The sequence below is a fragment of the Haemaphysalis longicornis genome, unplaced genomic scaffold, assembly GCF_048455015.1.
Source record: "Haemaphysalis longicornis isolate Haplotype H1 unplaced genomic scaffold, Haemaphysalis longicornis Haplotype H1 scaffold_3, whole genome shotgun sequence".
In the NCBI taxonomy this organism is placed as follows: domain Eukaryota; kingdom Metazoa; phylum Arthropoda; class Arachnida; order Ixodida; family Ixodidae; genus Haemaphysalis; species Haemaphysalis longicornis.
In genome coordinates this window covers 100,124,640-100,147,901 of record NW_027526335.1, presented here as the reverse complement: position 1 = coordinate 100,147,901, position 23,262 = coordinate 100,124,640, and the positions used below count along the sequence as shown (strand labels likewise).

At 46.6% G+C, this 23,262-nt stretch overlaps 1 protein-coding gene across 1 annotated transcript; it reads right to left on the bottom strand.

Annotated features, from left to right (window-relative positions):
• On the bottom strand, nt 1-8,415 carry LOC144174945 (very long chain fatty acid elongase AAEL008004-like). Its single transcript, XM_077703936.1, has 2 exons — nt 7,992-8,415; nt 1-2,903 (listed from the first exon to the last, which is right to left on the bottom strand). Exon 2 carries the CDS (start codon nt 2,873-2,875, stop codon nt 2,027-2,029), a length of 849 nt encoding a protein of 282 aa, XP_077560062.1. The 5' UTR covers nt 2,876-2,903; nt 7,992-8,415; the 3' UTR covers nt 1-2,026.
• Nucleotides 8,416-23,262: the final 14,847 nt, after the last annotated feature.

Below are 23,262 nucleotides of genomic sequence, written 5' to 3'. Positions count from 1 at the left end.
TCATTTTCTTGTGCTCATAAAGAGCAAAACCCGAACCAAGAAATTGCACAAACATTTCCTACCAGTACATGGTTCCGCTTTATATCCCTATGGCCTCATCTGCAGCGCTATATTGAAGATACATTTTATGAGCAATAGCAGTATTAAACAAGGAATCAGTACCATTAGTGTTGTTCTACTCAATGTTCTTCTACGTAAGAAGAGTCGGGCTGCAGAGCTCTCGCGGCCACAACTGGGCATTACATGCTCTCAACGAGAACAGTTTCACCTTCGATATTTGCATTTCTGCGATATAGCGTGACCTGCGCCGTAACCATCGTCGATAAAAATCACAAGCACGCCCACTGGTGGGGCGTAGCCACAAAGAAAGAAACACAAGTCCCCGCAGGTTGCAAAGGTGAACAAAGCCAAATGACAGTATGTGCGCACACAGTGTACTTCTGGCGTGGTTGCGCTGCCAAATGCCTAAAGAAACTCACGATTACGAATAGTGATTTATTCATCCTCCCCTCACTAAAAAATATTGTTGGGTGCAAACGTTGCACACCAATACACGGCCGTTTCCGTTCCTTGAAGCGTGACCAACTGCAATGTACTGAATAAAGTATTTGAGACGCAGTGAAATGTTTCAAATACAGTCAGTAGCATTGGCAACAATGTCAGCATCAGAATCATGCAAGGAAATGCAACAAAAACTGACATAGCAATATCGCAAACAAACAGAGAAGAATGAACACAAACATTCCGCAGGTGTTCTACACGCGGAATCACTGAGACACAAATGTTTGTACCCATGGCTGCATCAGCATTGTCACGTAATAACAGCCTAGCTGCAGAGCTTTAGCAGCCACTAATGGGCATGTTACTGTATGCAGTCAACAAGCCCATGTTCAAACTTCGGTACTTGGCATTTTTCTGATGTCACAGGATCGGCGCCACTACCTTAGTGAAAACCAAGCAACCGCATGCCCATGGGAACGGTAAGACGACAAAAAAGTCCTTAACACAAAGAAAACCCAATGAGATCGCGTGCAACAATATGCAGCAATGGAATCATTGGGAACCCAAAGGATAAAGGCATTTAAACGTAAAGAGACCAGGCACACGACATGCATGCTTGGTTTATTGGAAGGAACTAGCCTTCCATAACCCTCTTAACTGCATTGTAACAAAGCAAAACATCGTTGGAGCCGGCGAATAGAAGAATACCCTGTTATTTTTAATGAGATAAAAAAACAAATTGCTCAAATGTAGGGCTCCCTCACCTCTCGCTGAAGTGGAGAAATTGTCTCGCCGGCAAGGATATCTCATGCAAATACCAACTAGTAAATTTTAAGATCCCTACGCATATATTAGGAGATGATGCGTAATAGTAAGTAGGTTTATGATTATTTACTTAATTACCTCGAATATAATTAAATCGTTTGAACATCCGCACACCTGTCCCACACTCCAGCCGGACTACCAAGTTACCAATTTTGTCACGAAGATTTCGTGTACACGCGCCGAGTAGTTGAAAATTTCTTCAGTATTCAATGTTGAGAGGAACAGACGCAAGAGACATTGTCTTGTGGTTTTTAGTATTTCCTAAGGAAAATATCTGTTGTAACTAGACGTTACGCATGCCTTTCACTGGCTAGCCTTCAGGCAAACATTCATTTGCTACGTAGAGTCGACACCAAGATGTCTATGGTGCATTCATGCTGGTGGTTTTAGGCTGACAAAATTGCAGATAAACCTTATTTCTTAGGCTAGCTCCATGCTGAGCTTGAGGTGGTCACTGAGTTTTGTTGGGAACTTGTGATCGCCTTTGCATAAAGCTTGATACAAAGCGTCCAGTGAGCGCGCATTTATCGCACAGTGACGTGTATTGACGCAGCATGAGTCCTTTTTATAAAAAGCCGACCACTTTATGAAGTGCTTTTTGGGAACACTTCCCGAACTTTAGTAAGGATTCCGTCTTCCCTAAAAATATTCCCGTATGAAAGGAGAACAACGACGTCTTCCGGATAACTTATGCCTTGCTCTAATCTTTCTTGAGCGGCGTACCGTTGCAACTGCCCATGCTTGGTATCTCATTACGGGCAGTGTTGCGAGACCTGTAGGCTTTAATGTAGAAGTTAATAAAAAGACAAAGTATAAGGAACCCTTGAGGGATGCTGATGAGTATAAGATGTCTAGGAAATCCGCAGTCAACGAATAGCGGTATCGCCATATGTGCAATACCGAAAATAAACTGAATAATTTGCAACCTCGTCAGGTACTTTTTCCACCAAAGGTACTTTCTCACGGCCGGCCCCATTGTTGCCAGAAGGTAGTAGGAGTACATGATGATATGCACGAAGCAGTTGACGGCTAAACCTAACGCCGGCTGTCCTTCTGGAGCGTAAAGCCCGAAGAACCAGACGTTAACTGTTACCATCGTGTGATGGATAACATGCAGGTGCGTGATGTGGGTGAACTTTTTGCGAAGTACGAAGAAAACGGTGTCCATGAGGTCCGCGTATCGGGCGGCGATGAATATCCAGCCGTATTTGTAGTACCCCGTCATCTCTTCATCCATGTAGCCCGTGACTCCTTGACACCAGAGGCTGTACCGTCCTCCGGGAAGGTACGTCATCTTCAGAAGAATGTAGAGGAAGACGACACTGGTGACAACCAAAAATGCGTTGTGGAACCGGATCAAGTTGATAATGTTAAACGGCTTCCTTTTCTCCATCCAACGGGGACCAGCGACTTTGACGAAGTACAGGTAGCTGGCCAGGAGGGGGAACACAAAACACGGGTTCAGAACGAGGGGGTAGTCTTTGGTCCGGGGGTCCCCTCTTTCGTAGATTTCCCCCCAAAGCCTGCTAGGTGACAGGACCAGCTCCATGAATGCAGCTCCAGTGATGGAAACGAAGCTGCGAAAAAAACGTTGCAAGTTGTTCAGCTGAACTATGTTTATTCAGTGGCGACCATGTTGGGTTCGCGTGACTACAGACATGCAGAGCAGAAAGCGTGTTTACAGCGCACAACACTACGTTCAAAGGAACTAGCAAATGTTTGAAATTTATGTAGGTTGTGACTGCCATGGTAGGTTATATAGTTGGTGTAAGCTGGAGTTTCGGGAATGTTGTGCCTTAAACCTCGATCAAAGCAGCACAACTATTGCAGGGACCGTTAACGAAATATTTATATTTTATCAGCAAGGTATTCTGATTTATCTGAGGGGATGAGTGTCTACACGCTTTTTCTAAGCAATGGTAAAATTCAAAGAATTCATAATTACTAAATGGTGAACTGTTCTATACTCCCTTTTTGTTTCAATATTTCAACGCTCCCTTTTGAAGGTTCAAAAACTTCAATTCTGTTGAGGCTTAGCACTGTACTCCGGGTTTCGTGTTTCTTTGCGTGTGAACGCGATGCTTCCCAACCAAAAGCTAGACCTACCGATTGTGGGGTGTGTCATCAGCTTTACTCCTGAGTGTCCTATTTAAGTTTACAAACGTTTTTACCAGTTAAAAAGTAAAATATTTTAGTCGTAGTTCGAGTACTATGGGCCCTAATTTATAAATTTCTCCTCCATTGCACTTGAGATATAGCTAACGGGTGTCGCTGCTTTCACTTTGCGCCATAATTTGTTCGTATAAACAAAAAGAACAATGTCACTGTAACTTCTCTGGCGACCTTGTAAAACTTCTTTTTCACATGCTTGCAAAGCAATTTACCCGCCGCGGTGGCTCAGTGGCTAAGGCATTGCGCTGCTGAGCACAAGGTTGCGGGTTCGATTCCCGGCCGCGGCGGCCGCTTTTCTGATGGAGGCGAAAAGCAAAAACGCCCGTGTGTACGAGATTTCGGCGCACGTTAAAAATCCCCAGGTGGTCAAAATTAATCCGGAGCCCTCCACTACGGCGCGCCTCATCGCCTGCGTTGCGTCGACGCGTTAAGCCCTAAATCAATCAATCAAATCAATTGCAAAGCAATTTCAGGACTTTTATATTTATGGTGTTCTTACGCGCCAAAGTTGCCCCTGGGCTACTTGCCCTGCGCTATTGGGGGCGTACTGAATAGCTTATACCTCCTAAGGGACACTTCAGTGCGCTGAAATCTACTTGCAGATGTCAAGGCGTGAACGTTTGGAGCCCTCAAAACACCTGGCAAGCAATTCTCCATATACTTTTCTTGTATAGTCGCCTGATGAGAGACAAACCAAAGGATATGAAAATTCCAACTTTTTCAGGTTCTAGGTAATACTTCCGCTTTTTCACAGACGGGGCTCAGACGCTCTGGCGTAAGGGGACTAGCAGGAATAGCATGCTTGGAGATTTCGCCTAACATACCTCTAACTCAACGGGTCTATTTCTTAAAAAGTCGAAATGGATGTTGATATGTAGACTACAGACAACCCGAGTCATCATCACAGCTAAGAAGACGATCCCGCGGAAGGTGACATTGACAATTGCCCTCACCACTATTATTTAACCCCTGAGGGAATGATTTCATTTTAATAAATAAATACATCAGGTTAGGAGGCCCTACATTAGAGGGCTAAATGTGCTTGTGAAAATGCAATTGATTGAATAAAATGGCAGAGTGAAGACAAAATATAAATGATAGAGAATATACGAACACAGAATGTTACTGAAAAAATAAAATAATCACCAACACGTCCATCAAGGAAACGTCATTTCTCTGATTTACAGTAGGCTTTGCTTTTAGATATAATAGGGTATCTTACTGAGTGAACACCAAGGAACGATAGAGTCTTAATAGCGGCTCTGCATCATATTCCAAGTGGGCGTATGCGCGTTTCCTGTTCATCACAGCCAGCCATTACATAAAAAAGGCGGAACCACAAAACATACAACAAACTGTAACTGAATATAACCTAATGGACATCAAACTACCCAATATCCCATTTACAATGCATAAAGGTGTCATAAATATACTATATATGTAATAAAATATTAATCTTCAGGTATTACCAACCTTTAGAAATAAAAAAAAACAGCGCTAACGGGATCGAACTTGGGTTCGGATGTTTGTTATGCAAGAGCGGAACGACTAAACTACAACACAAAGCAATTCTGAGCGATTAAATTAAGTGCCAGTAGTACGTGGAAGTACCTTAAACATCCCCAAAGATGACGCCATGTGTAACTTGGCTGTGCTGACTCGGAAACGCCTATACGTTCTATTTAATAAGCCCGGTCTGCTGATCGACATTCCAGGAGAAGAGGAGGCTCAGCGTCGTGGGTCCGCTGAAGAGGGAGAAGGCAAGGCTTGGGGTTTAAGCGTTGGCTATATTGGAAGTCTGTAGTATCTGCTTTGTAAATGCTGCAAGTGGGTTTTGACGCCGTATTATTGCCCCGTTACATCTGTGGTAAGGTGCCGCGGCTTCTTCTTCGAAGGTGGAGCCTCGCAGCGGGCAAGCATCTCACCGGGCCCCCGGAGACTACCATGGCCATGTCCTGTCCTGCGAGCATTCTTTTCTGCTACGGCGGACCAAGAGGAGACCAGGGTGGCGACCAAGGCACCTTCAATGTTCTTCATGCCGAATACGTAAAGGATGCGGCGCTTACTGACCAACGCATCTATGCCATCAGCCACGCCAGGATATAAAATTATAATGGTGAAGAGGACTTTTCAGCCGTTAAGGAAGCTTAGTGGAGCAAGCACGAGCAAGTGGGTCAAATTGCGCTGAACAGTTTATGACGGTGAGTGGCCTGTTCTGGCGGTTCCTAGTTTTCTGGTTGTCATCCGCGGCCACGTGAATGAGCGGGTACTCGACGGCTGCTTCACAATGGTTTTAGTTCCTACTCCCCTCGAACTTTCACAACTTAGATATCAATAGCGACAGCCTTAAGCGGACGTCTGGGGGACTTGTCTTTGTCCTTTTTGGAAAAGAAAAACTGGTGTGAAAAAGATACCAATGAAGGCAAAGGAGGCTTACGAGACGCGGAGTCAGATCTGCTTAACGACACCTGAGGAACGGATTAGTGAATTAGGGGGAATAAACGTAAAGTCGCGGTCGCACAGAGTACAATAGAAGCGTTACCATAAATAGGAAAGGCCCAATAAGTTATAACGAGTTTTGCCGTGGTTCTGTGAAAAGGATAGGGGGGGGGAAAGAGGGGGGGGGGGGGGGGCTTAACGTACAAAGATCGTCTCCAACCATGACTGCCCATTAGCCTCAGTGGAAAACACATTTCTCTCAAGAGGGAAAAGGGGGCAATAAAGACGCACGTATTCAATAGTAATGTACCTATGACAACACTGTAAAGCGTTAGTTGACTATTACAAATACCCTGGAAAGTATACAAAGCTGAAGGGAATAGAAGGAAAAAAAGATCCCCACGAGGTCTAAATTGCTCCGGAGCCCCGACTACTGCGCGACTCATAGCCTAAGCGTAGCTACTGCGCGTTAAGCCACTAAACTTTGAAGGTTGAAAACAAACTACGTGTTAGATCTTTCTCAGTAGTGCTTGACGCTGTGTAGCAAGTTCAGCGCGTCTGGGCGCGGTTACTGAAAACGCGAAACAGCTGGATTAATGTAACAACCAGGAGCGCTACCACGGCATTTTTAATGATGCCACTCGCTCGTAAAACGGTGTTTTTCAGGCCGTCCGATTAGCAATATTTCGAGCCATACGCGTTTTGACGTCTTATACTTTCTGCTTTTATCTCAATATCGTATTTTCCCCCAGAACAATCCACATGTCACGACACTACAAACATACTCCAACCACATCCTTTTTAAAGAAGAGCGTTATACCTGTAATACCTTTTGTGGCAAATCATGAAGGCATGACCTGTGCGACCCGCGGAATAGCTGTTCGCTTTTGGTACGGTTTTACGCTTTATGAATGGATGAAATACTCTGTGAGTAATGTCGTTGCAATTGTCATTTTTTATGTTATCTAAAGCACAATTCCAGTTTACTGTAAACATACTTGCATACACATAAAAACTGCAACCAAGGGTTTAGTTTCCGCCTTTTTTACACTTTACTTCCGTCCACCTAAAGTGCGTCTCCAACGGTGTCCGGATATTCCTTTTAAAGCGTAATTCATGAAACAAAAGCTTGGCAATGAGGCCTGTCACACTGGTTTGTTTCGACCGAATTAATACAGCCATGTCCTCTGGCACCTCGTTTACACGCGGGAGTCAGCGCTTGGAGTTTGCCGGAAAAATGCCAGCCAGGGGCCGGTTGCTAATCCCGCGACACCCGGCTGAGAACAAGCACAATGAACACAATTTACTTAACCTTCGGTTACTGTGCAAATTCGCATCGTGCAGTAACAGTGACAACAAAAAAGTATAGCGGGGCCCCTAAGTCGGCTTAGGTGCACTGAAAGTGAAACCCTGAAGGCAGGTACTTTTTAGCAACTTTTTTTTGCTTTAACATCACATTTGCATCGCTTTCTGCGCTTCAATTTATTGGTCTTTGCCACGATTAACTTCAACTCCCTCTCTTCTTCTACAGCGTGAGGCGTCTATTTCTTCGCTCTTGTTTTTCGTCTTACGACGTAAAATACGTCACGAAGCAGAGTGGCACACACCACAGCTTCCTTAGAATCAGAGTTCTGCGCGGCGGGTGTATAACTGTTCTACTGACATGCACTAATCGACAACTTGTACTCGAATTCCAATTCGTCGTATTGTGAATTTTGTGAAACCCGTTGCCATTAAGAGCAACAGATTCCTGAGCACTCTCCCACTCTCCAAAGTGCGCATGTACCACGAAGAAAGGAACAATCACAACGATAACAACTTTTGCTTTACGCTGGCGACGTGCGGTGATACCACAGTTGGTATAGAACTGGGCCGCTACTGTGCAGATCCGTGTTCAAATTCTATCGGTTTAGAGGTGTGTTTTTGTTTATTTACTCTTTACTGCTGCGGTAATTTTCTTGACCGGACCACTATGACAACAACAACAATTGCACTTTGTCGCAGAATGAAGCACGTGAGGCTATCGCCCAAAAATGTCACGTTTCACCACTTACTCGAGAAAGGTGTGAAGGAATCGCTTTTCCCGCGCCTCGACGTATCACAGCAGGTAGGCCGGGACGGGCACTACAGACTAGCGCGTACGTTCAGGTCCAGATCTCAGTACGGGCCTTTCACGTTGACATGCCCGCACCCTTGGCTGTTTACTGCGTTGCTCGTAAAGAGAATGCTACCTCCGTCTTTAGCCCTGACACAAAAGGGCAGGGTACAGCATTTTTATGTCGATAAGAGAAGAGAAAATAGTCCGTCACAATGGGCTCTTCAATTTGTTCTGCGGCTCGCTAGTGGTACATTGCAACATCTGCTATGCACTTAAATGCGAAGAATTGTGAGGCCACACAATAAACCAGACGCTCGTATGCACGTAGTTTACCGTGCTTTAAAGGCTTCCCAACAATGCTTACGCAAGTAGTACAAAGAAGGAGGAGTTGTTTCCCATAAGGAAAATCTGGAGCATACGTCTCGCTTTACATAACCTGTGCCCAGAAGTTAAATTCAGGTTTAAACTGTGCCATTGTTGTTGCTGTCGAGCCATGAGCCGGGACGCTATCAGCCCTTCATTCTGCTAACTTCTTGAATTAAGAGGTTGCCTCCTCGGCGGTCTCTTTTAGGGCCCTGCAGGGCTGACTTTACTGGCCAGATGTGCGCGCATTTGCAGTGTAGGCGCCGGCGTGAGCCCGGCCCAGAGATTCGCACACGCAACAAGCCAGGAAACATCCAACGCTATACGGCAGAGCCAACACTTTTCGGGCGGCGAGTTTGTATTTGGTCTTCTGTACAGGCGAGGCTTTTCCTAACGGCTGTAAGCATCGCATAAACACGGCTGTAAGCATCGCATAAACACGGCTATCGGCTGCACACCGCGCCTGAAGCAATCTAAGACCCAACCCGTGTTAAACGGAAAGCATTTTCAGAGAAAGGACGGGACAGACGTAGACACGCGCCTGTCCTCGTCTGCCATGTTTTTTCTCTGAAAATTTATTTCCCCTCAATTGGGATTTATCATAGCATGGAGCCATACTTTATGAAAGCTAAGCATGCGTGGTGTCACTGATGCCGGTGTCATAACCAAAACGCACTACAGGAAAGCAAACTTTACGCAGTGGGTGGGCACATGGTGGTGGTGATGATGATGGCACAAAGAAAAATGTGCTTTCCGTGGTCGGAATCAAACCTGGGTCCCAAGCGTCATGAATCCGACGTATATCCTATTGCACAATTCCTACCCCGTTGACGACGTCTGGTGAGAGCGGCGTTCAGCTGAATTGTGAGAGATTCATTTGCTGTTGTCTGAGTTTGGGCTTTGAATCACGGGCATTTTGCCAAGTAGTCGTTGACGGGTTGATTTGATTGCAGCGGCAGGCTTTGTAGTGCAGAGTCCCAGGAAACGGGTTCGATTCCCGGTCGTAGCGGCCGCTTTCATGATGGAGGCAAAAAGTGAAAACGGCCGTGGGTTTGACATTACGGCGCACGTTACAGATCCCCTGGTGGTCAAAGTTAATCCAGAGACCCCCCCGCGCCCTACAGCGGGCCTGATCGCCTGTGTAACATGCCTGTGGGCGCGTTGAGCTTCACAATCAATCAATCAATCAATCAATCAATCAATCAATCAATCAATCAATCAATCAATCAATCAATCAATCAATCAATCAATCAATCAATCAATCAATCAATCAATCAATCAATCAATCATTTGATTGCAGCGGCTTTGACTTGGCACTTCGCCATTTGATTTTCACATGCAAGAAAACTTCGCGTTTTAACCATCATCATCGTCAGACGGAGGGGATTTGAATTTGTTTAAGTTATTCGATCCGAACCACTGTTATTTACAAAAAGTACCGGTAAAAGTATTGATGGAGAATATTTTTGCGCGAAAATCACTATACCTTATAGAAGAGCGTATAAGTGCGTGGGCTCGAATCCAGGGCTTTATAAAAAAATCAACCACTCTATTTCAAATCCACAAACTTCGAACACTGGGGGCATTTGAACAGCTGGATAATACTGTTTGTGCTTTACATGGCAGGGTTAGAAAAGAAGCTGGAAGAAATTCGCGTATTGTTGAATCTAACGCATGTTCTTCAAGGCGAAGTGGTGCAACAGCGCATTCCGGGAATGGTATACGCAGACGACATTGCTCTTTTAGCTGATAACCGGACCGATATGCAACGGATCATAAATATTACTGGCCAGGAAGCCACCGACCCCTGGGTTAAATTTTAGCGCAGTAAAATCGGGAATAATGGTTTTCAATGACCCTACCACTGACGCAGTGTCTATTCAGTATGGCGAATTACCCAGAGTGAAGCAATATAAATATTTGGGAGTGTGGATAAAAGACGGAGAAACTACTCAAGAACTCGCGAGGAGCAACTTAAAGGTAAGGGAAAGTGAAACGCAGCTATAATGAAGAATATAGTTCTGTGAGGGTATAACAAATATGAATTAGTGAGAGGAATGCGGAAAGGAGTAATTGTTCTGGGTCTCACATTTGCGAATGCTGTACTCTGCTTAAAATCAGACGTTAAATCAGGTCTTCAAGTGAACCAGAGAACAGTAGGCCGTTTGGCATTAGGCGCGCATGGAAAAACAGCTAATGGAGCAGTGCAGGGAGATATGGGCAGGGCGTCGTCTCAATTTCGAGAAGCGCAGAGTAAAGTATGTTTTGAGCGGATGTTGAGAGCAATAGACCAACCAGTATTGTACGGAACGGCGTTCCTGGGACTAATTCCTTTTTGGAGGAACAGAGGAACGCCACCATTTCATTAGGGGTCGGTGGAACTGTAACGGTAACTCGTTAGATTTACGAAGGAACGGCAGGAACACCGTTCCTTCCGCAAACGTTACATCGCTAGGAGTTGGCTGTTTTTGACGCCAAGGCTCAAGTACAAAATACACAAGTTGCTACTGTGTTTCTCTTCCTATAAGCTGGCTAATTTGCCCGCCCTTCAGCGGAATGTGCTTCCTGGAATGTCAAAAAATTAAAGCCGTTCCACTCAATGTGAAAGCTGTTGGAAGTGTAGAGCAGTGATTCGCCATAATTGGCTGTACCGCCATAATCCGCTTCCTGCTACCACCCCATGCAATTCAAATTTCCCGCCTTCACAGTACTCGCGCGCCCCCTGCCTGAAACTGCGCCAGCGGGAGTTCTGTTCTCTTTGTGCTTTTCCCCCCGCACGTGCCGGCGTTGCGCTGCCGCATTTTGCGTTTACTATCGTAATGGGCCCATCTCCCCGCGAGGGGCACTCGAGTAAATGCGTCGCATAGGGGGTGGGTGTATTGCGTTAACTTTAGTGTTTGGAGAGTTGGTGGTAGTGAATGCGTTGTATCAGCAGCTTCTTGACGTAGTTTGAATGAGTCAAGGATATAAGGCGCGTTCGTAGCCTCCCATTCTGTGTCGGCTTTGTGGCGCAGTGGGTAGATCACCATGTACATTGCGTTCCGCCCGCAGGGTCGAGGGATCAAAACCAGGTGCCGGATAGTATTTTTTTTTATATAGTGTAGGGGGAGGGGTGCGGACTACGACTACGGGCGTCAACGTTGGTGACATCGTGAGTTACTGAAATGCTCTGCATTTAAAACAGAAGAGTAATCACACAGCGGGCCGCAGCTTGTGCTTGCTTTCATGCCGGTCGAGCTGACGCGGCGTGCAAAAGGGTGAATAGCGCGGTTCCCTCTCACTACGGTGGACAGTCGCGCTACGGCGAAGAGTGCATTACGGCTGAACGTCACAACATGGCGGAGAGTCTCACTACGGCGAAAAGTGCGTTACGGATTGATGTTGCAACACGGCGGAAGGGGGACAGTTTCAGCCGTTCAGTCGTTCAAATTATCTGCAGCTAGTTCCATGCAACATTGTGGCATCTGTGCGTTACGATCAAGAGCCTGCATACATATGTTGGCGCGTCTTTCTCGCATTTTCATTGTTTTCGGGCAAATTGAGGCTTATCTCACCAACCAAATAGCGAGGCTGGGGGTAACGGAAACGGGGAGGGCGATGCCCTCACGCCAGAGACTCTCGGCTCCACTCGACCACCCATTCTGCACTCACGAGAAACCTACCGCACCAAGTCCGTAAACACATCACGGTATACTCCCTGCCCCGTAATATGTACCCCGTGCACCACGTCGACAGGAGGGAAGCCAGTACACAAGCCATATACAAAATCTATGGCAATCAACAAACAACGGTGTATACGGACACGGCGTCTTATCCGGGTAGGTCCGTAACGGTATCCACCGTACTCGTCGAAAACAAGCACCGTTTCAGCCTCTCTCTTGGCGTTGACAGCACGAAACACGCGGAGGAAGTGGCCATCGCCCTTGCCGTTGTACAAGCTAATGCAGCGGTCATTGTCCCTGACTCGCAGCAGGCCTGTCGGAATTTCGCTTGGGGACGCCTGACCCAACAACGTCACACATCCTGCTGCAGCAGCCCCCGAAGAGGCTAGTCAGGATTGTATAGGCTCCGGCACATCACGGTATCGCTGGAAATGAGACGGCTGACGCCATCGCTCGAGAATTGACCCACCGAGCGGGCACCGAGGGCAGCTTGCCGAACCCGAGCGCATGCAGCCCTTGACCTCTTACGCAGAGATCACACAGCCCTACAGGCTGTCGCGTCAAACACTCGCTTACCCCCCATAAATCTCTACCCGAGAGCATGAACGTCATTTACGTGCTCTACAGACGAATACATTCCCCCATCCTACCCGGCTCCACCTTTTTAACCCCCAGAACTCCCCGCTTGGCCGATTTTGCGGATAACCCGGAACGCGACGCCATATTCTCGGAGGGTGTAACCAATCCCCTCTGGTTCCCCTTAACCTGCAACTTTATATTGCCGAACCCTGGGAGAGCGCCTTGGCGAGCACCGGCCTGGACGACCTGCTTCGGCTGGCTCAAAGGGCTGTCAATGCTGCCTGCGCTCAAGGCATCTTGGACTGAGGACGCCTCCTTCAAGCTTCAGTATAATCCCCTCTGTTGATTTAAATAAACGTTTATTCTCTTTCTCTCTCCCTTGAATGTTCTTAAAATGACGTCACTGCAAGTTGTGTTGGCGAGTTACGGTATCGCATTGTCGGTCGCTAAGCGCCTCAAATAAGCATTTTAAAGGCATCTCTTAAATTCCCGAAGCAATCAATTGTGAAAATATTTTGCATGTTTGTTCTTAGAAAGTTGTTCAATCAGATAAAACTAAGAAAAGACAAATGAATCTTCTTTTCACGCACGCTTTAATTGGCGTTGGATTTTGTCGTCCTCAGTCAATCGAAACAACCATCCTAATATACGCCTTAAGTTCAGTGCGGGAAATGAGCAGAGAAGGTCGCATGCATATTTCCTGTTCTGCTGATTATATCCCTCATTTTCGTGAAGATTCTGTTAAAATGTATTTCACTGCTATTCCAGCGAGGAAATCTTTGGAGTGAACCAAACCTTTTGAACACTGAAGCAACAGTGCTATTCATAACACGCCACATCATACTCGTTGGCGAGACGCTAAAACCAATTCCATTCCTATTATGTAACTGTTTGTGGTGGAAATATATGCTCAAAGAATACATTTTTGTGATTTCATTGCGCTAACCTCCCAAAAGGATATACGTCGGCGTAGATCCCTTTGATACACTCTGAAAGACTTGACCTCGTATAAGCTTGCTTCGCTGCACATGTCGTGATAGCCCTTTTGACTCCCTACTCCTTGTAATGCCTTCTTCCTCACCGTGCATTCCTCCTACTCTTTGTCCCTCTCCGTGATCTCTGTAATCTCATAACGTAGCCTTTTCTCTCTAACCTCGCTCTTCCAATTCGAAGGCTCGTCCATTTCTCCTTTCTGCTCACTCCTGTGCTTCCTCGTCGGCTCCCTCTCCTTCAGTGTCAACCTAATTGCCGGTGACCCACAGGGTACCCGTGGCTAGGCGACTCACAGGTTATGGTAGAAGTGTGTGGTTGGCGGTTACAGTCGTTGGCAACCCACCCTCGAGTGCACCACCGACGACTGGCGTTGGGTGTGGATGAAACGGACGTAGTCCCCTTCAATGAACACGTTCCAGCTTGTTGCACTGAAATTTTATAGCATATTCGGGGACAACTTACAGATGCCATGCTGACAAAATACAAGTTTGTTTTATTCGAAAGATTTCGTGTTTTATTCTGTCCCGAGCGCTTGTCTGGAAGTGAACGATGCTTTATTCACTTAGAAATTAATCAACTTAAGTTTAAATTTTCACTCTCCCGGCAAATCGTGTGTTTTCGTGACGTCTGCAATGACATCACAGGAACCGCTCTGCGGCCGATTGCGGAGCCTCGTTTACAGTTAGTCAACCTAGATGGCGCCACCATACCGCCAATGGCCATTTTCCACCTTTGCTTTGTTTTTGACCTTATTTGTACCTGGCTTGTTTTTGTTGAGGTAGAAAATAACCGTTTCGTGGAATATGGGGTGTGCTCGACAAACACAGTCATGTAACATATAGCATCCTCGATAAACCCCCCGGTGCACACCAGGGCGCACCGGTGCGCCTTTTCATCGTCGACAAACCGCACCGGTGCGCATCATCTGTCCTCGATAAACTGGGGCGCACCGTCGCGGGGCAATTTGTCGTTGCCCCGTCGCGCACCGTGAGAGTCGACGCTGCGACGGAGTGCTATCCCGAGAAGCATCGCGGATGACGCCGCCTAAGCGGATTCCTCCGCCGTCTGCTGCAGCGACGGCGCATCGGGACAGTGAATTGTAGCATCGGCGGCACTCGTGTGAAGGCGGAACGGGCTGTATATTGTTGCTGACAAGCATGAATTGCTTGTGAATTCATCACACAACGATGCGATGGGCTCATAACGGGCGTTAATAAGGGCAGGAGATTGGAAATGAGGACGTGAACTTCATGTGCTGCAAAGAAGGCTGAATGCATGGCCAGCCAGTTAAAGCTTTGCGTTCGTTTCGTTCGATTGAATTACACGAACAGTTACTGGAGTGCCTAGACCACAAAGACCTACATGCTTCGCTGTAGAGGAAGGGCGAACATAACATGCACTCGTGTTATGGCTCTCAGAACGAAGATGAGAAGCAGCTTGTAGGTAGCTGTTTAGTGGAAGTAGGTGAAGTACGTTGTCGTTCATGTGTGACGGATACGGCTTGTGTGTACATATAATCATTAGCTATCAATATATATCCCTTGTAGTGGCGCTGTGTCATTACGCTGCGTTTACGCCACTTGTGAACGTTTTGATGAGTTCCTTTCATAGCTTAAGAGATAGGGGTAGGGTAGAACCACTCAGTCTGTACTCGATCAATGCCCCGTGCCGGTGCGCACCGTCGTGGGCCACTGTGCACCGCGCCGGTTTTGGGGGCAACCCCGGAGCGTGTTTATCGAGGATGCTAATAATGTCATTCCCGCAAATCGGCCGGTGTCGTCTGAGACAACCCGAAGCAGCTGCAGCGCTGTGCAGATAAAACAAGCACAGTGCGCGCAGTACCAACAGGAGTGCGCATCGCTACTTCTAAGTTTACGAGTACTTTTGTAATTTCCACTGTTCACACCAGCATTCTTACTGATATAAAAAAAATGTCCCCTAAATGTAAGTGCAGATAGCTCGTTCGGCAAGCTTATAGGCCCTGCCTTATTTTCATTAGCTTTTTCCGGCCTCAACCAATTGCAGAGCTGGCACTTGTGACATCATAGGTTCAGTTGCGGGGAATGGGCCGCTAGTGGGTCGCATGGCCATTCCCTTTTTACCTAAACACGTAACTTATCTAAGGAAATTTTACGTTAAGAGTAGTGTCAGTAGGATTCTAACGAGGCAATCTTTCGAATGAACCGAGCTGTGTTTTGTATGCATGTCCACTTTAAGCAACACAACGAAAGCTGGCCCTGCGACACATCACCGCAGCCGGCTGTTCCTGCGCGTGGCGGAAAAAGTGCCGCACTAAGAGTATTTTGCACGTGATATGAGTCGTTTCGGTGATTTCTCGCACTTAACCTGCTTTTAAATCCCTGCAGCGACTGCAAAAAGACTAGGTGGGAACAAGAAGACGTTGTTACGCATTAAGCGCAATCTCGTTACCAAACGCGCGCACTCGTTGACATTTGGGTCCGTCGCTTGGGCGGAGTGATACACTACTGGAGCGATCGCTGGTCCTAACTTGTACTGGAGTATACCCGAATAACTCGCGGGTACTTGCACCTGACGCAGCCGCGTCAATATCCTTAACTTGCTCCGCCTCTTAGCACTGACGACGCACGCCTTTGGCGCAGACTCTAAACCAGAACATACTTTAAAAGCAAGGCTTGGGAGTGGGCTAGTTGGTGTTTTAACATCTTGAAGTGCAGAGGTGCGCTGCCTGAAACCTCACCTCGTCTGTTCCTGTGCACTTCCCCCTGTTCTACGTTTTCGTGTCAGGCAGCGCACCTCTGCACTTAAAGATACTTTAAAACCTCCATTCTATATCAAATCTCTCCCACCCAATAGCCCTACAACTGTCCATCTTGCCTGATTCCCTGCTCCTCAAACCACCTTGTGTGGAAATCCCCCTAATATACAACGCCATTTCCTTCCCCTCCCTTGAAGTAGTGGGCGTGAGTGTTAACTGAACATCTCTCGGCCTGAAGTACACTATACGTCATGGGCCCGAACTCGCGGCTTTCCGTACTGAGAAATGACGAGCCACCTCCCTGTTTTTTCGTTGATTTTTACTCAGCTCCAGTAAACATTTTACACTCACTCACTCACTCACTCACTCACTCACTCACTCACTCACTCACTCACTCACTCACTCACTCACTCACTCACTCACTCACTCACTCACTCACTCACTCACTCACTCACTCACTCACTCACGACGCATGTATGTTCCCAAGTGAATGGATACTTTAACTGCTCCCATGGATATGAGAATGAACAACGAATTAATCAACGAAACCGCAATATGAACAATACAGGAACTTTTACCGATAATTCCATAACAAAGACACTATGCCCGTGCGGCGCTTTTATTATACATACTTTCGTTACCAGTCACTGCCCGATTGCGCTTAATTTCACTGCACTAATTCATTTTCTAGTATTCGGGGTTCCAAGCTGTGTTTACCAAAACACAATTTTCAGACTTAATAGCCAACTCCGACTCGTCGCCTAAACTGTGAACTCAAGGCGCCCAATAAGACTATACTATGATTTCATCTATTATTCTTACCACTTGCATATCTTCTAAGCACCGGTAGTTTCCTGTCGTAAAAGTATTTTCTGTACAGAACCCTCAACACAGTCTCTGGCAACAGCATGCTAGAGAAATATAATCTTTGCAGAAAAACCAAAATGAAGCCCTTTAACTTACCACATATAAATCGCTACAAAAAACTAGCTCGCCCTTCCAGCCCTGCCAATGTGTATGACCTGCGAAGCTTTTTAGCTCGTGACATAGAGTGAACGCAGAAATAAGGTAAACTTTTATTTTTCTTGAGCTTTGGCGGCTGTAATCCCGAAAAGGGACGCATACATTCACGAACACACTTCTATTTTAACTCTACTGATCCTGAAAATTTTGTCTATGAATGCTAACCTATTAATCCACTACAGATACATGTTCAAGTAATCAGACCTGTAAGCTTGAAGACCCCATCAAGTTTTGAACGGCGTACGAATTTCGTGCTTACAGCCTTCTACATACAACGGAACGTTCGTGTTCCAACGCGGTGCGCTCCACACTACGTCGATTTCTATGTGATACATTCACAGAGAGCGGCGATATGCGGTTTCTCTGACGATAAGATTGGTTTTTGAAAGATAGATTTCCCACGATGCGCTTCTCCACGTGTGCGCAGAAGCCTTAAATTCTTGGATGAGGACCATAGAGGTATCGCTGAAAAATACTGTTATTTACTTAGCGCACTTTAGAAAAAAGGTGAGGCCTAAGTGCCTCACGGCGTGCCTCATAGCCCATGTGCAGCTTCGGCGCGTTACACCCCAAAATCAATCAATTCAAAGATGTGCGTAATACTTTGTCACACGGGCACTTTCAATTGCGAATGAGTCGATCCGGATTGAGCTCAATCCGGATCGGGTGCTGCTACACGGCCGTTTAAATCGCGATAGAGCCCGACCCTACTCGAACTCAATCCTGATTTCTCGAGCGTGATCGAAGTTTCCAAGCGCGATGGGACGAAAGTGGTGATTAATTCAATTTAAGTTTAATTTATGTCAATTATTTAGCTTCTGTCATTCCTGAAAATGTGCCTGTGCGTTTGTTCGCGGATAATCGTGTCATTTTTAAACAAATTTCCTCACCGTGTGATCATGCGGCTTTACAAGACGCACTTATCGCTATCGATAACTGGTGTCAGAACGGGGACATGCAGTTAAACACTAAAAAAAACTACTACTGCGTATCCCCAGGAAACTAAGTCCTAGTCAATTCCACTACAGTCTAAGAGGCACTAACATAAATAATGTAGACAAGTATAAGTACTTGGGGGTCACTCTCACAAACAAGCTAACTTGGTCAACCCACATATCTGACATTACCACTTCCCCATTACGTAAGCTATGGTTTCTAAAAAGAAAACTAGCATCTGCACCCTCGCGCACTAAAATTCCAGCCTATAATGCCTGTGTTCATTCGAAGCTTGAGTACGCTTCCATTATTTGCGATCCGCATACGAAGAAATATATTATGAATATCGAACGTATTAACAGAAAAGCAGTTAGGTTTATTTTTGGCAAATATCGCAGGTTTGATTCCCCGACCACCCTAATGCAATTAAACGACATTTCTACTTTAGAAGCTCGGAGAAAGTTCAGTCGTCTTTCCTTTCTTTACAATTGTTTGTTTGGTAATATAAAAATTGATCTCCCTGACTGTGTTAAACCGCTATCAGCACGACTTACTCGCCATGGTCACGAACGTGCTCTAACCCCAATTTTCGCCCGATCAAATGCTTTTAAATATAGTTTCTTCCCTAGAACTGCGGAGGACTGGAATTGTTTGCCTTGTGACATCTTTCATTCTAATAGGTTTCTTGGTGACCTGGATCGTCACCTTCTTTCTTAAATTTGTTTCTTTTGCATTGTTGTCTGTTGTTTTTTACAATTATGTTTCGATGTACCCACTCCTGCTTGGGCCAGCACATTGGCCTGCAGTATTAAGAAATAAATTTTTGCCCGATCAAATGCTTTTAAATATAGTTTCTTCCCTAGAACTGTGGAGGACTGGAATTGTTTGCCTTGTGACATCTTTCATTCTAATAGGTTTCTTGGTGACCTGGAGCGTCACCTTCTTTCTTAAATTTGTTTCTTTTGTATTGTTGTCTGTTGTTTTTAAATGCGAATGCATTTATTAGCCGGGGGTTGTCTTGCTCCGTTGGCTGGCGTGCGCCTGCATTCCTCCAGCGCGAGCGCACGTGAGCGCGCGCACGTGCGCTCGCGCCTCGTAGTTCTGCCTTCGTCATCGTCGTCGTCGTAAATGCGAATGCATTTCTTTCGCCGTCGTCGTCGTCGTCGCACGTGCGCTCGCGCCTCGTAGTTCTGCCTTCGTCGTCGTCGTCGTCGTAAATGCGAATGCATTTCTGGACGCGGCTATGGAAAGTGTGCGCGTGCGCTCCAAACCCTCTGACCTCATAGTCTTGGTTGGCGACTTCAACGTTGACGTGCGCAAGAAGAGTGGCGAGTGGCTGGTCGAGTACATGCAGACCAGGCACTCTATGCATTGTCTCTCTGCCGGCTTCGACACGTGCCCCACTACCATTCACGGGAGTTGCATTGATCTGGTCTTTACGCGAAACTGTGACGCGCGTATGCTTCTCAAAGACCCTTTGACCGTGCACTTTAGCGATCACAAGGCAGTGATTGTGGCCGTCAGGTACAACGATAACACAAACAGGTGCTGATGAATAAATGATTACGTTCACACTCTCGTCATTAATTACGCCATTACTCGCAACACACTCATCGGTGCACCCAATGCATTCGCATTTCTGCACGATTCCCTTCGGGGAGGTGCGGGGGAATTTTTTTACAATTATGTTTCGATGTACCCACTCCTGCTTGGGCCAGCACATTGGCCTGCAGTATTAAGAAATAAGTAAATAAATAAAAATACTCTCGTCCCCGCCGAGTAATGGCACTGAAGGTGACAACTTCAAGGAACGCCACTAATTGTACCAAATAACTTTACCCAAATAAGCGTGCAGTAACACTTATATAGTTCTGTATAACTACGATTGCGCAATTAACACGCAAAAAAATAAAACAAGTGCCCGAAAACAATGAGAATTCGGGAAAGACACGTCAGCATATACATGCAGGCTCTTGCACATAACGCACAGCTGCGACAATGTTGGATGAAACTAGCTGCAGATAATTAAAGGGACCCTGCAACACTTACCATCGACTACTCGGAATTTATTTTGGGGTAAAGTCTATTGTCCCAGCAATATTCTCCCGCAAGAATTATGAAAATCCGTTCGCTATCACCGAAACTACGCGCGATGAAAAATCGCGCATAAATGTTCCCTCTCAACTCAACCGCGGACAACGCGACGAAAGCTGCGCGCTCTCTCCCGGAGAGGGGGGCGGCGTGCGGCGTTCTGTTCGGCGGCCTTCGATATGTCACAGGCCGGGGAGTTTCGTCCTTTTCCCCGCAACGGGGACGGGTCTATTTCCAGTCTGGTGCCACAAAGAAGCAGGCATGGCGGCCAGCTCGCAAGCAAGCGCTCAGGCTGGTAGGGCGTTTTTGGAGCAATAAACGTTTGTTGTCGAGTGGGCTCATTGAAAGTGGAATATTTAGTTCGTCACTCAAACTACGCATGCACTCAAAACAAGAGAAACACCAAAACCATGCGGACAGGTTCAGACATAGAAGAGGTTCATACACAGCGCCGACGACGGCTGATCGTCACAGGCAATGCCAGGATTTAGTCGCGAAGTTGACCAGCGACAGCCAATAGGACAGCCAGAACAGCCATGGCCCGATTGACGTTGCAGAGGCCATGCCAGGGGTGCACAATGAGGAGATTGAACATAGCGTGGTTGTTTTTTCCGCATCTTTCACGGCGATTTGCGCGCTTACGGCTTCACGTGCACGTGTAATATTTGGCTCGGGTGTTCCTGGAAGTCTAATCTAAACGTCACGCAGGTTTACTTGCACGGCACGAAGAGTGTGGCAGGGTCCCTTTAAAGACGAGTCTTTCTTGGGCTACTTAAGCCCAAAATTTTGGTCTGTCTGTATGTCTGTTTGTCTGTCTGTCTGTCTGTCTGTCTTGAAAGGAGAAATTTATTATCAAAATATTCTAGTATGAATGATACAACGTAACAACCAGAAACAATTAAACAAGTGCAGCGCCGGTTGCTACAAACCTAATAGAGCGCGAAGGCTGCAAGTAACAGACACTTACAGAAACATATAAACAGCTTCGAGTTGATTGTAGACAAAAGATTAACATACAAAAAATTTAGAGTTGCTTACAACCAAAAGATTAACATGCGAGGTAAATAATGATACAAAGACATTCGCTTCAAGAATGCAGCATATACAGAACAGGTTTGGTTTTATGTCACAACGGGTACTGTACCACACTAACACACAATTCTAGCACCAAAATCACTTGTTGCAACGACAATCCCTAAGGACACAGGTCTGGAAAACTGGCATGAATAATAACCCTTTTGTTCTATACCTCAATAAACCGGGTAGACCAATGTCGCAGAAACTCTTCCTCACCCAGAAGGGCCAACTCGCCTTCCAAAAAGGTCACGAGGTGTTGTCTGAAAAAGGAAAGCAAGGGCCACTGCAAACGTAGCCTGCGATTCTGTGCTACAGCCCTGCAGCGATTACGCCATAGTATATAATCGCCAATTACTACGAATAGTTTGCCTAGGGGTGTGCCAGGGCACTGTTCTCTCAGTTGATACCGTGCAAGCCCCAAACTTGCAGCGGCACGGTAGTCTGTGACTCGATTCAGTCTCCCGGCCAAAGCAAAGTAGATATTCCGCAATAGTCTTTTATACTCACAGCCAAAGGTAAACGTCTAAGCCAGGTTTATATGTTCATACTTGTCCACTCTGTTGAACAAGAACAAGACATTACGCAAATATAAGACAGGAAATTAGTACACGAGGGATATTTACAGTGTTCCTTTATTTAAAAAATTATGGATGCTTGGTTTTTCGATAGCAAATGATATTCTACATCTACTACAGAATATAAAAAATTCCCCCGCGCCTCCCCGAAGGGAATCGTGCAGAAATGCGAATGCATTGGGTGCACCGATGAGTGTGTTGCGAGTAATGGCGTAATTAATGACGAGAGTGTGAACGTAATCATTTATTCATCAGCACCTGTTTGTGTTATCGTTGTACCTGACGGCCACAATCACTGCCTTGCGATCGCTAAAGTGCACGGTCAAAGGGTCTTTGAGAAGCATACGCGCGTCACAGTTTCACGTAAAGACCAGATCAATGCAACTCCCGTGAATGGTAATGGGGCACGTGTCGAAGCCGGCAGAGAGACAATGCATAGAGTGCCTGGTCTGCATGTACTCGACCAGCCACTCGCCACTCTTCTTGCGCACGTCAACGTTGAAGTCGCCAACCAAGACTATGGGGTCAGAGGGTTTGGAGCGCACGCGCACACTTTCCATAGCCGCGTCCAGAAATGCATTCGCATTTACGACCACGACGACGACGAAGGCAGAACTACGAGGCGCGAGCGCACGTGCGACGACGACGACGGCGGCGAAAGAAATGCATTCGCACTTACGACGACGACGACGACGAAGGCAGAACTACGAGGCGCGAGCGCACGTGCGCGCGCTCACGTGCGCTCGCGCTGAAGGAATGCAGGCGCACGCCGGCCAACGGAGCAAGACAACCCCCGGCTAATAAATGCATTCGCATTTAAAAAATCACGCGATAACAGCAACGAAAGATGATGATGATAATCCCGGCATCGTCGTAGTGGGGCGATGCCGAATAGCGCAGCCGCGAGGATGCTTTTCACCTTTCATCGTTTGTCTGGACAGGCCAGGATGGGCGTCTCGCCGATAGAATTGTTCGCTGCCGGGGAGATTTGTGGAGAGAGAGAGAAAAACTGTTATTCCTGGCGAGGCTTAATCCTAGCGAGTGTCCCTTAGGTGGGGAAGGTGCGCCAGGTAATCTTGAGCCCTATTGGTGGTCAGGAGCTGTAGTTCGGGTGAGGAGCTTTCGGTCACCTCGAGCCAGGTAGTGGGATGGTTGGGTAAATGGAGAGGGGGTAAAACGGGGAATTCCCAA

Excerpts from the sequence above, each read along its gene's own strand:
- LOC144174945 (XM_077703936.1), bottom strand. The coding sequence starts at position 2,875 with ATGGAGCTGGTCCTGTCACCTAGCAGGCTTTGGGGGGAAATCTACGAA.